This window comes from Rhynchophorus ferrugineus, unplaced genomic scaffold, assembly GCF_030347505.1.
Source record: "Rhynchophorus ferrugineus isolate W39M unplaced genomic scaffold, kcgeb_rfMv2 rfM1, whole genome shotgun sequence".
NCBI classification, from domain to species: domain Eukaryota; kingdom Metazoa; phylum Arthropoda; class Insecta; order Coleoptera; family Curculionidae; genus Rhynchophorus; species Rhynchophorus ferrugineus.
Window position 1 is genome coordinate 29,802,876 of NW_027472580.1, and position 13,368 is coordinate 29,816,243.

General features: G+C 31.7%; 1 protein-coding gene across 1 annotated transcript in view; it reads left to right on the top strand.

Moving 5' to 3' along the window:
* Window positions 1–13,368, top strand: part of LOC143206645 (cadherin-AgCad1) — a 65,197-nt gene that overhangs the window by 28,040 nt on the left and 23,789 nt on the right. Inside the window, exons 9-15 of the mRNA XM_076419275.1 lie at window positions 305–484; window positions 5,189–5,385; window positions 7,247–7,463; window positions 10,158–10,339; window positions 11,291–11,478; window positions 11,731–11,899; window positions 13,095–13,248. Of these exons, the coding sequence (XP_076275390.1) occupies window positions 305–484; window positions 5,189–5,385; window positions 7,247–7,463; window positions 10,158–10,339; window positions 11,291–11,478; window positions 11,731–11,899; window positions 13,095–13,248 (1,287 nt within the window). The remainder of the gene's footprint in view (window positions 1–304; window positions 485–5,188; window positions 5,386–7,246; window positions 7,464–10,157; window positions 10,340–11,290; window positions 11,479–11,730; window positions 11,900–13,094; window positions 13,249–13,368) is intronic.

Below are 13,368 nucleotides of genomic sequence, written 5' to 3' on the forward strand. Positions count from 1 at the left end.
GCACTGGACGATTAGGATATTTTTGACGAGTGGTAATAATAATGAGTGGTAATAATGGAACGTTTACTTTCAATAAATATTGTTACTATTTCTGTTGGTTCTTGCGGCGTATATTTCTCCATAAATTAACCATTAATTTATTTAAACGTCACATAACTAAGATGGCGCGCAATCAAAATGATAGCGGGAGTTTTGCCCCACCTGTTATGTCACCTAATCTACTAAATAGCGTTTTTCGTTTTTCAATATTTCTTACACATATTATTTGTTAATTGCATCAAGGTTCAAACATAACCGATTTCAGGGAAACAACGCCTTGTTCGACGTAAAACTATCGGAACACCCAGACTCCGAATTAAGTTACACTGATGCTTTTTTCATTGTACCAACGGCTGGTTATCGTACGGCTGATTTTCAAATTAGCGTGCGAAACGCCACCTATTTGGACTTCGAGAACCCTCCATGGGATGATTTTCAATTTTATGTAAGTAATATATTATAATTATCTTACTTTTTACTAAAATATTTTCATTACCTATTAAATAATGTTATATCATGTTATTGAAGCGTGTACAAGTACAAGTTGAATTGAAATTATACGAGTATATACTCAATTCGAAACAGCAGTGAACCCACGGGATATGTAAAACCAGTTTTCGTAGATTTTGATATTATTTGATAAATAATAAAACAAAAATGTCATACATTATAATTTATTTTAATATTATACTACATTTAATGCATATATTATCGAAGAACTTAAAACCATAATTGATTAAACTGCCACAATAATTTATAGGCTACAATACTAATATAGGTAGAGTTCTAGGCGCGTATTTTTATGTAATGATATACCCCGAAGGCCTAGTCCACCTAATTAACAATTTTATATCCGAGTAATGTATTTTACTTTCATTAGAAAGCATATTTAACTTTTGTGTTAAAGTTATTTTGATATTACTATATTTCTCCTTAGTTTTCTCTGTTACTACCTGTATACATCTTTGTTGATAATATTACATTTGGTCACTACATTCTCCTTAATGCATTTCCTTCAGTTAAAGTATATTAATTATATACTGACCTTCAGTTGTTGTCTCTGTCATCATCCTGTCTAGGAAATTGTCAGCGTTGAACCATAAACCAACATTCATAGTTCTATTCAATCACTGTCACTTTCACTCACACTAATCAAGTGAACAACTAAATGATTTCCAATCTATCAAAAACATGCTCATCCAAGCCGGAGGTGTTGTTTTCGACAATGCCTCTTTCCATAAATCCAGACAGTTCTGGTTTGAATATTCTCCTCGATCTGAATGTCCATTATAATAATTATTTGCAATGCCCCATATCTACTGAATTGGATTAAATATGCAGTGATAGAGAGGAAGACATAATACTCTGTGGTCATAACGTTCAATCTGATCTACCATGTACTTTTTCTTAAGCTTATTTCCAAAAAAGTAACAATTAAATTAAATTTTAAAAAAACAATTTGAAATAGTCCATTCATTAACATGGTTTCTTCAAAATATATTTTATATATTTTGAGACATTCCTTAATTGCAGCCTTTGTTGGTGTATGATTTGGTGCATTATCCATAACAATAACTGATGGTTCCTTCAAGTTTTTTAAAGCCACTGTATAAATAAGTTATGGTTCATTTCTCCATGGTAGTCACCCTTGGACTGAGAGGAAAACACTAATTCTGCACTAGGAATTAAACCAGTCGTAGGTTATCTTTACACCACTTAAATCCTATATTACCCAACATATAAAAAGATCTTCTACATCCCTCAAAGAGCTGCATATCTCTTGACTTTCTATGGATAGTTTCCAGATTCACAATTTTCTCTCAAATAATTGTATTCAATTATGTTTCGATTGAAAAAACTACTTAATTTTGAAGAATTTTGCAGACGTTTGATAAACGAACAACTTTTGCAACCTCATTCGGTTACAACTTCTTAAACAACATTTTATCTCTTTTTAAATAGAATAAAATGAGAAGGAAAATGTTTTCTGACTCTAAAACAAATTTAAAACTATCCACAGGTACATTTTGATGAGGTGCGCTACTACTGTTTTGAATAGATTATATATGATATTATCTCCTTATGCAAATTAATCGAAATAGACTTATTTCAGCGAAAATATTTGCGAAAAAAACAAATTAAATTTCAGATGCAGATTTGGTAACATATTTCACTAGGCGTAAGTATAATTTCATAAAGGTCATATTATTCTATTGAACTGAACTTAAAATGTTGACAAAATACATTTCAAAGTTACAAAATAACAGGATTATAGATATACAGATTTTTGAATATGTCGAGTTTTGTACCTGAAAACCCAATAGAAACCCAAAAACAATTGGCAGGAATGTTGAATTTGTGCTGAGTCGCAATTTGTAAATGATTACAAGCCTTGCGAAAGATTCAAAGTATAGGAAGACTGTGTCACATGAACTGAATCAGAGGCAATTAGAAAATCGAAAAGCCATCATTTATATGCTGCTTTACCTTTAAAGGAAGTAATTCTTGCATCCAATAGTAACCAGATGTAAAAAAATAATTATTATTATGTTTTGGTGGGGCAAGGTTGTTATCATATATTATGAACTACATGGACGGGTATGGTATCGATAGGGTATGGCTTTACAGAGCAGCACCTCGCCGATTTCTACGAAGTTGGGCAAAATGCATAGAATCAAATGGCTATTAAATAAATACTAGGATTTAACTATTCATTGTAAATAACGTGTTTTCTTTAGTCAAAAGATTTGGAAAGAAAATGCTAATAGACCTGGCATAATTGATGATAAACTAAAATTTACGTGTGGAACGATAACTCGTATAGCAAAAAGTATGGCTAGGAACTTAATAGGATGAAGAAGTTCTTGGATTATTTCGAACTACCCGAAGGCTCCTTGGACGGATCTATGGGCAGTTTTGATCAAAACCTGAAGTCGTTTGTTTTTGATAGAGATTGAGAGTTTACTGGATTTGTAGATGATGGGTATAGATTCGGTTTGTTAAGTTATAGCCATTGTTGAATACGAACTAACCTTGCTGAGCTAATATTTACAATATTGCTAATAATTTGCTTACCTGCGGTCTTTGATTGATCTGTTGCTGCAAAACTCTTAAAGGAAAATTCTTAGTTATGCCGAAGAAATGTAAATCCACGATAACTTATTGACCATTCCTTCATAAAGCTGAAAACTAAGATTATTTAAACTTACTAATTTTGCCAAAAACGGCTCATAACTAACTCGTCAGTATCACTTTTGATGACACACTTTTTGATTGATGGATGAAAATAGCAGATCAATTGAAAAGTCACCGGTCTACCATTGTAAAACACACTTTCTTGATAAAATTAGTTTTTTTTATTCATCATAAGTCCCTTCAAGAGTGATTCACTTATTATAGCGACCCTCCAAGTTTTCGATATCATTTTTGTAGTACGATTGTGCTTTGTTCCAAAATAGGCCTCAGTTTCAGCGATCACCTCTTCATTCGACGAAAATTTCTTCCCAGCATTCTTTTGAGATCTGAGAACAGGAAATAGTTGCTGGGGGCCAGATCTCGAGAACATGGTGGATGAGGAAGCAATTGGAAGCGCAATTTATGGATTTTTACCACCGTTTTCACTGACTTGTGATACGGTGCATTATTTTGGTGAAGTAGCACTTTCTTTTTCTTCAAATGCGGCCGCTTTTCGGCGATTTGTCCTTCAAACGGTTCAATAACGCTATGTAATAGTCGCTGTTGATGGTATTTCCTTTGTCAGGGTAGTCAATAATTATTATTCCATGCGCATCCCAAAATACAGACTCCATAACCTTGGCAGCAGCATCGTGTGCAGTCCACTCGAATGAGTGTCTATTGGACTTCGGAGTGAAATAATGGAGCCATGTTTATCCATAGTCACATATCGACGCAAAAACTCGGGTTTATTACTCTTGATCATCTTCAAACACTGCTCCGAATCATTAACTCGTCGTTGTTTTTGGCCAAAGGTGAGCTCGCGCCGACTTTGCACAGAGCTTTCTCATGCCCAAATATTCCCGAATGATATGATGTACACGTTCAGTTAATATCTTTAGAGTGTCTGCTATTTTATTCAATTTCAATTTACGGTCATTCAAAATCATTTTGTGGATTTTTTAAATGTTTTCATCGGTAACAACCTCCTTTGGGCGTGCGTTCGTCGACTTCGGTGCTTATTTCACCACATTTAAACTTATCATACCAATCCTTAATTTTTGACTTTCCTGGGGCAGTGTCTGGAAACCGGGCATCAAGCCAAGTTTTTGCTTCAACTGTATTTTTTCGTTCAAAAAGCAATATTTTATCAACACGCGACATTACTTTTTATCCATTTCTTTTCAAAATAACAAATGTTGCTTCACTCAAAATGCTATAGTTCACAAACTAATAATCCGACAGCTGTAGAATGTATACACGCATCTTTTGAGGGTTAGGGCTAACTAAAAAACATATGGATTTAATTCTAGTAGCGCTATCTTTGCGTCAGGCCGGGGATTTTTCAATTGACCTATTAGACTTTCTCCTTTAACTAACAATATTTGTCTTTTTTATTATACTAAAATTAAATACTTTGTCCCTTTTTATATAATTCATAGATACGATAAATATAATACCTGCACATCAGTTTGGTTTTATGAACAAATATTCAACAACTGAGCATGTACATAGTATCATAGACTTAAACACCCACATCTTAGCCTGGATATTTCGAGTTAAACAACAAGATGCTTACTCAAAAATGAATAATAATGAATACCAAAAATATATTGGAAAAATATATAGAAATATATATATATAAAAAAATATATATTACGTACACAGAGAACTTAAGGATTGCAACTTCCGTTCAAGTGTTGAATAACACAGAACTAGGAAGAAGTGTACCCAATAGAGAAAACACTGAAAAGTGCTACTAAGTTTCTTCTTATTATCTTTATTAGGGACTAAGTTTGCTTATAATATTGTTTTCTATGACCTTTGGGTCATAGATAACAATATAGTTTTAATTCAATATAGAGATAAATTGTAAGTTAGTCGGCAACGTACTAGTAATAATATATTAATAAATAAAACAAAGCTTTTTATGTAATAAAACATTAGAATTGAATATAACACAATTTAATTCCAGGTAACATCATCTGGAAAATTGGACCCAAAAAAAACAGACGAAATTCTCATCCAGGTCAGTCTAATTGATTATAACGACGAAATACCAAAGTTCGAAAACAGCTCTTACGAATGTTGGGTAAATGAAACGATCGAAAAGGGAAAGACCATTATTCAGGTCAAGGCCACAGACAGAGATGCGGAAGATGCCATTTTAAGGTAAGTTCAAATAAAAATCGTTCTTCGAAATATTTTACATATGTCTCGTCAAAAAAATAATATTATTGCTCTATATTGAGTTTTAACAAGTTATTAAAAAAAATATAATATGTAATAGAAATGTGTATAAGCAATTAAATAAATGACAAGGTTGAGAAGACAGTTGATAATTTTAGTTGCTACAATTTTCAATTACGCTAATAAAATGGCTAGGTAGGTAAGGCCCAATGTCTTCCAGGATAATCTAAGTTGTTCACATACCAGTTAATAGGCGTGGCTAATTCCGAGGTTCTTGATTCAGGGCCAGTATTAAGCACTAGGAGATTCAATCTGAAAAAACATTGGTTGATAAAATGGAGATACTAAAAACATCATTAAGATATTGAAAAAAGAGAAAGATTACAATTAGAACTAAAATTAATATTTTTCTCATGTTTGAATGTTTTCAGTACTTCCCACAATTCTAAAACCTTATCAGTAAATTAGAAATAATGTTTGAAATGCAGTACACGAATTAAATTCAGAAATGAGAACCAATAAATTAATTACGGACTTCTGGGAAGATAATTTTGGAACCTTTTATGCGATGGACTACTAAGTATAGTCTTTATATTTTATAAATAATGTTTGAAATCAAGAAGATCTTGAAGTTGATTATTGCATTAAACTAAAAGCAACATTGCCAATTTAACTACTTATTGTGATAATACACGCGGCTTAATTTATCTTTATTTATAATATGATAATCCGATTCTGGAATAAAAGGTAAAATATAAACAAAAATTTAAGGAAGGTTTTATCATACAAGACATATTAATATGGTTGTTCAAATAAAACATTTTACTTAATACCTCCAACCCTAATTCCGATATTGTCTCGAGCGTAAGACGCGTGGTATGTACTTTGTGCTGGAATGCTCCTCCGTTTCGAGCAATAAGCGGGTTTCACGTATGTTTTCAGAAGGTTATTGATGGTACGTTGGGTGCACAGGAAATCGACGTACAGCACGCCTCGCAGGTCCCAGAATACCGTATATGGAACCTTACCCGCGGACCAAGTTATCTTCACTTGGACTGGCGCCCTTTCTTCCACCAGTCTTTAGACGACATCTTGCTCTCGGGAATGTAATAGTGTACCCATGTCTCGTCTATAGTGAAGACTCGCGTTAAGAAACCGTCCCCCTCCGCCTTGTATCGCGTCTGCAAGCGGCGACAAACTTTCAACCGCGTAAATTTTTGTTCAAAGTTCAACAGTCTAGGAACCCATCGCGCGGTTATTTTGTGATATTGAATGTGCTTGTGGATGGAGACTCTACGCTACCAATACTGATGCAGAGTTCAGCCGTCTGGTGTCAGTCAGTCGGTTGTCTGTTGTGATATTGGTTAGCCGTCGACGATCAGGCGGCACAATCTCGACGGCTTTGCGACCCTTCTTGAATGCTTCAACTAATTTAAACACAGCAGCCCTACTCAAGCATTCACTACCGAACTGATTTCGCAAGCGCAGGAAAATTTCCATCTTTTTAACGCCTTCCCACACTAAAAAACGAATAACAATACGTTGCGCTACGGCGGTCGGCACTTGACGTTCACTCATGGTCGTAGCAGGCGCGTAAAACATGCGCCCTCGACGAAAAGTCTGTGTGGCATGTTCCTAATCGATTCAGCTATCACATAGTCAAGCCACAACCTTCGAAACATACATGCGCACCATCTACAGCGTTTGTATCCATCATATTTTAATCATATTCGTAGATATGTCTAGAAACAAAACAGAAATTACTTTCTAGCCAATCTAATGCCTATACTTAATTATTATAATTCTATATTATATTTAATATAATTTACTTATATTTCAACAGCCATAAATTAGTTGGTGCTGAGTTAATAACGAAAACAATGGATATTGATTCGGCAGAAGGTATCATCACGGTGGCTATTGACAACGCTTTTGACTATGACAGAATCAATCCTGTAGTCGTTCAAGTAGAAGCCGTGGATCATGGAGACCATAGTACCACTGTACCCGTTACTATTAATCTATTAGATATTAACAATAAAGCTCCCACGTACCAAGTAGTAAGTAAAGAGTTTATTAAAATTAAACAATTTTTAATCTAGAATAAGTTTTCGTAAATTTCGAAAAACCGATAATGCAGAATAATACACAAGCCTTTCATAAAAATGTTAAAATTGGTTCTAAGTTACGCTCGGAATCCCCGTGTGAGGGCGCTTACGCATTCGCCGTATGACAGTTAGTTACGGCGGGAAATTTAAAAATGTTTAGCGGGAATTTTAAAAATTGGAGCTGAAAATTTTAAAATTTATAGTAAAAAATTTTAGCGGGAAATTAAAAAAACATCTCTTAATTTTACTGGGAAAATAAAAAAATAAATATATTTAAATACATCTTATTGAGATATTACAATTACATTAATTTTCCTTGACCATAAAGACATTGATATAATCACAGAGATATCTCCACTACCCAAAACACGTAATCCACTGATATTATCTTCTCTCTAATATTTCAAACAAACCTAAAGCAAACATTAAAATAAGATAATATAACTGTTAATAGTATGTGTTGTATTATTTTTTACAATCAACTAAATTAACAACCTATCTAGATTGAGGTACATTTTATCAAATATGACAACTACAGTTCGGTCTATACAGTCAAGTTTCTGAAATAACGACCAAAATTAGAGGTTACTATTCCAGCAGCAAAAAGACACCTTCTACTAGAAGGCAAGCAGAATATCGTCGATAACAGTTTATATAATCTGCCACTACATTTCAATAAGGATAAAGCCATTAGTTTTTCATCCAACCTGAAACGAAACTGATGGGACAGGCTGAGTTATCTATAAATGAACATATAAATTTCAAATTAAAACCTCCATTCTGTAATAATAAACATAAGATTCTTATTATATACTTACTTCGGGGTTTTGTTGGGGTAGAAGAATCTTTTATATACCTATCAGCTTAAAAAAACTTATGTAATTTAATATTGCCATTGGGGGCATATGTTCCTTGTCTTGTAGTAAAGGTAAAGAATTTCAATAAATATTGCTTAATTATTTATTGAACTAATCAGTTAAAATACACAGAATAATCTAAAGCAATTGTCAAATATATATAAAAACACATACCTAAAAACTTGACGTGAATAAACAATACAAATTATATCACCTAAAAATGGCCGTTAACTGCTTAGGTTAGCATTATTAATACCGAGACCGAACGAGGGAGAAACACACATATTTTTGTCGCATTTTTCATTTACATTTAGTCGCGTAACGGGGATTCCGAAAAGCTTAAACGTGGGACACAATTTTTCCATATAACTTTCACTTCTAAATTTATTTATTCTATGTCATTTAACACAATAACAACAGCGATAAATCTGTTTATAATAATTATAATGTATAGTATTATGAATTATAATGATAATTATAACTGAAGTATAAGAATTGCAGAAATTTCTTTAATTAACGAAGTTTCTTTAATGCAAAAGAAAGAGTTTTTGGGCAATTCCTATATTCGAATGTGGAATAGTAAAATAGGAAACTCAAATTATCAATATAAACTTCCCGATCAATTAGACAACTTGCTTGAAAAAATGCTCTGCTTATAGAAGGCGAACATTATTTTCTATCAAAATAATGCACTTCTTAGAACAGCTTGAAAAACATCGCCAAACATTGTTCTCTTTTTAGTGTTAGATATTTACTGAACACTCTAACTATTGCACCATAGAAGCAATTGCTTACAATATTTCTACGACTTCTTGTATGCCATGCTTAGTGCTTAAAAAGCAAATTTAATATATTATATACAAATATCTGATTATTACAGATAAAAAGAATATGGGAAACCATTGTACGTGCCTCGGTTTCCCCAGATTCCCCCATCCGATCCTGAATTGGTTCCAATGGGACCAGCTCGGATGTGCAGTCTTTCTAATAAAAAATAATTTTGAAAATCGGTCCACAATTGATGGAGAAATTGGCAAACATAAATTAAGGAAATATACAGAACATGGAACCTCCTCTTTTTTACAACAACTGTCATACAAATAAATGAGAAAGACTTCATTGGCTAGATGTATAAATTTGAAGATCCTTGGAATAAATGTATTGATGTTATATATACAAAAAATTTTGACTCTAATGATATATTCTCTAACAGATAAAGACAAAGCATTCAACAAGCAATCAAAAATCAAGTAGTAAAATATATATTCACTATTTACATACAATCTCATCAATAAAAATATAGTAAAATGTTTGTCAATCACTCAGTAAAAAGATATAAAACTTATTTCAAAATATATTCACTGTTTACATACAATCTCATCAATAAAAATATACTAAAATGTTTGTCAATCACTCAGTAAAAAGATATAAAACTTATTTCAAAATATATTCACTATTTACGTACAATCTCATCGATAAAATTATAGTAAAATGTTTGTCAGTCACTCAGTAAAAAGATATAAAACTTATTTCAAAATATATTCACTATTTACATACAATCTCATCAATAAAAATATAGTGAAATGTTTGTCAGTCACTCAGTAAAAAGATATAAAACTTATTTCAAAATATATTCACTATTTACATACAATCTCATCAATAAAAATATACTAAAATGTTTGTCAGTCACTCAGTAAAAAGATATAAAACTTATTTCAATATTACAAAGCCATTATAAATAATAAATATTCAATCTTGGTAATTTAATATTCATTAAAAATTATTTTAGGATGGTATGATTGAAGTTGAGGAAAATCAAGTAATTGGAACTGTTCTTAACGCTACAATAACGGCATCAGATGTAGATACAACGCGAAAACTCCAAGCAACAATAGACTGGGATAAGTCTTATGTGATGAAGAATTCGCAAAAGCAGACAAATGATGATCCTACCATACATGACCCTATGAGGTTTGTAAAAAATGTGATATGCTACTGAAAATCTAATGACAATTTAACACTCGTTGAAACTCTGTTATTGATTTTCTGTAATATGGCTAATTTGAATTTTGATGTAGTTTGTTAACTAGCGTTCTTCTATAATTTATGCAAAGAATCTACTTCCGCTCTGAATTTTTGATATAATTGACAACAATTCTGTCTGATTTTTTAAAACTTTTGGTTATATCTTAAGAAAGACGATGCAACAGGTTTAAAAACAGTAGGATATTGGTATATAGAACGGAAAAAAATTTGTTAGATTCTTCCATTGTTCACAATTTCAACGTATTCTTTTTATGAAATTCTCCCTAAATGTTTTCCATTATTTTTTACGCACTAAATTTCATAGAAATATAAATCACATCAATCATCCCAATGGCTTCCTTTTAAAGCTTGTACTAATTCAATTTTGTTACAGTTATAACATACAGTTAATCTAACAGAAAACACTTCGCATTATCACTAATAAATAGTATCAAAATACATTTACAGCACCTCATATCAGAAAATTTTTATTAGTAGATTGTATTAGTAATGTGTTCAAAAAATGATAACGTAACTGAAATATATGCTGTAATTCAAAATTAAAAAATAAAGAGTAGTATTTCATAATCATGGGATAAAATGCTCAATTAATCATAAATACCATAAAATAAAGGTATATAATTTGTCAAGAAGAATAACTAAATGTTACAATTAATGTCCCTAATCCAATATGAATATGTAAAATTTGTTATTTTTTTAGTTTAACACGGGATTTTCGTCATATATTTTAAATATTTTATAGTAATTTTATTTTGAGATGTAATTGATGAGAGAGAAAAAACGAAAGGGAAAAAAGAGAGCGAGAGAGACCGAGAAAGATATTTTAAAGATTCAATATATAATCACTAAACACTGAAATGTTATTTATTATCGCAGGTTTCTTGATATAGAGTTTGAGGAAACTGGAGATGAAGGATCAATTAGCATTAATCTCAGATTAAATGATGTTAATCCAAATCAAACAGCTCCAGATTATGAAACTTTCGATGTACTATATCTCAACGTAATCATTACCGATCTGAACACCCTTCTTCCCGATTTCGAAGACAAAATGAATACAACAGGTAATAAAATAAACAGTAATATTATATGGTTATATGATAAGTTCTGGTCTTGACAACGTCAATGTTTGAGAACGAAATACATATGACTGTTGAGATACGCAGATTGAACTCATATCTCAAGAAAATCCAAAATCTATTACCAATAAAAAAATATCAATCTCGTCACTGGCTGAGACCATACAATTATTATACAACTTTTATAATTCATCACTAGTTGTAGCAAAACCATATTAATAATATTATTATTTACAGCTGTTATTACAGTGAATATAATCGACATCAATGATAATCCTCCTATATTTACTAACGAAACTTTAAACAAATATAGAACAGTAAAAGAAGAAGATAGTGGCGGTACTATTATTGGCTCTATTGTAGCCACTGATGCTGATATAGGTGATATCGTTACCTACTCTTGCACGTAAGTATTATTCTCAGTTTATTTTAAATATAAAGGAAAATGTGCTTATTAGTTCTAAGTTCGATAACTAAGGTTTACTAAAATGCCATCAAAATAAAGTCCTTTTGGGTATTAGATCAAAAATACTTGAACTTTCAAATATGTATAGTAAAATTTCAGGCATTAAAATGTATTCAAGTCAACAAAAATCACAGCACTTGTTAGTTAATGCTAAATAATTTCAACAATAATTTCTTCTACTTAAATCAAATAACAAAGAATAAACAACGAATCGCCTGGTATTTTAAACCTCAATAATCTGGTTAAAGCAAGTACAGAAGTTCAAGTACTTGGGATCAATAATGCAGGAGAAAATAGTGTCATCTACCGCTGAAGTAATAAGCCGAATCTTTCAAGATGGAATACCTTCTGCTTCTCTAAGATAATGCCTGTGAAATAATGTGGCTTTTTCGGACGGTTTTCTTGCCAATTCTTGGCCCTGATGCTGACTCCCTGATGATGATGGACTCCCTTTTGACTCCAAAAAAGACATTGATCAAGATCGAAATCGAAAAAACGATTAATATTGACCGAAGTCAGAACAGCTGCGACCAATCGCCAACAGTAGTGAAATGTAATGTAGAATATTCCAATAATTGTGTAGTAGTGATAACTTTCTCCCTGAACACTGGCTATAAATTGATGATGGTGAGGATGGTTAAACCTTGAGCTTGACGTTTGTCTAAAATTGCCTTAAACTGTTTGTTAACTAAAATGCTTTGTTAGACGATTTATTAGGCCTTTAAAATTCTTAGAGAACTTGAGCTGGATTTTAATAAAATATTACCATGAATTTCTTTTAAAGTGTTTAATGGGCTTCAGTATCAAATCAAATATTAAAAGTTGGGTTAGATTGTTCGGGTTGACTAGGTTAGATTAACAGTACTTTATATCAATACTTCATATTTTTACCAATAAATATCGCTAAACAAATATTTGCAAGTATCTCATAAACCAAGAAATATTAAAATTTCGTACAACTATTGTTGTTCCAATATTCTAACATGGCGGATATTTCCTTCATAGCTTCCTAAAACTCTTACTATGTCCATATTTATAGTTTGTAGAGGCTAAGAAAGTACTAAAATAAACTAAAGAAACTTAGCATTTTTATAATGAATGAATGAATACTAATAAAAACATAATTATTTTAAAGATATATGGATGACAGATACGACTGGTTTGAATCTGATGAAGAAGGTCAAATATCCGTAAAAAAGGGCAGCAAAATTGACTGCGATACTGACAAGATAATGTACGTTGAGATTAATTGCACAGCAACAGATGGTCTACACTATACACCGCAAAATGTAAGTATATCATTTATAAAGTGCTTGTCCCTAATATGAATATCTGTTTATGTAATAATAACTGTTTATAGATTTTTTAAATAAAATTAAAAATTACTTTAATCTGGTTATAAAGAAATA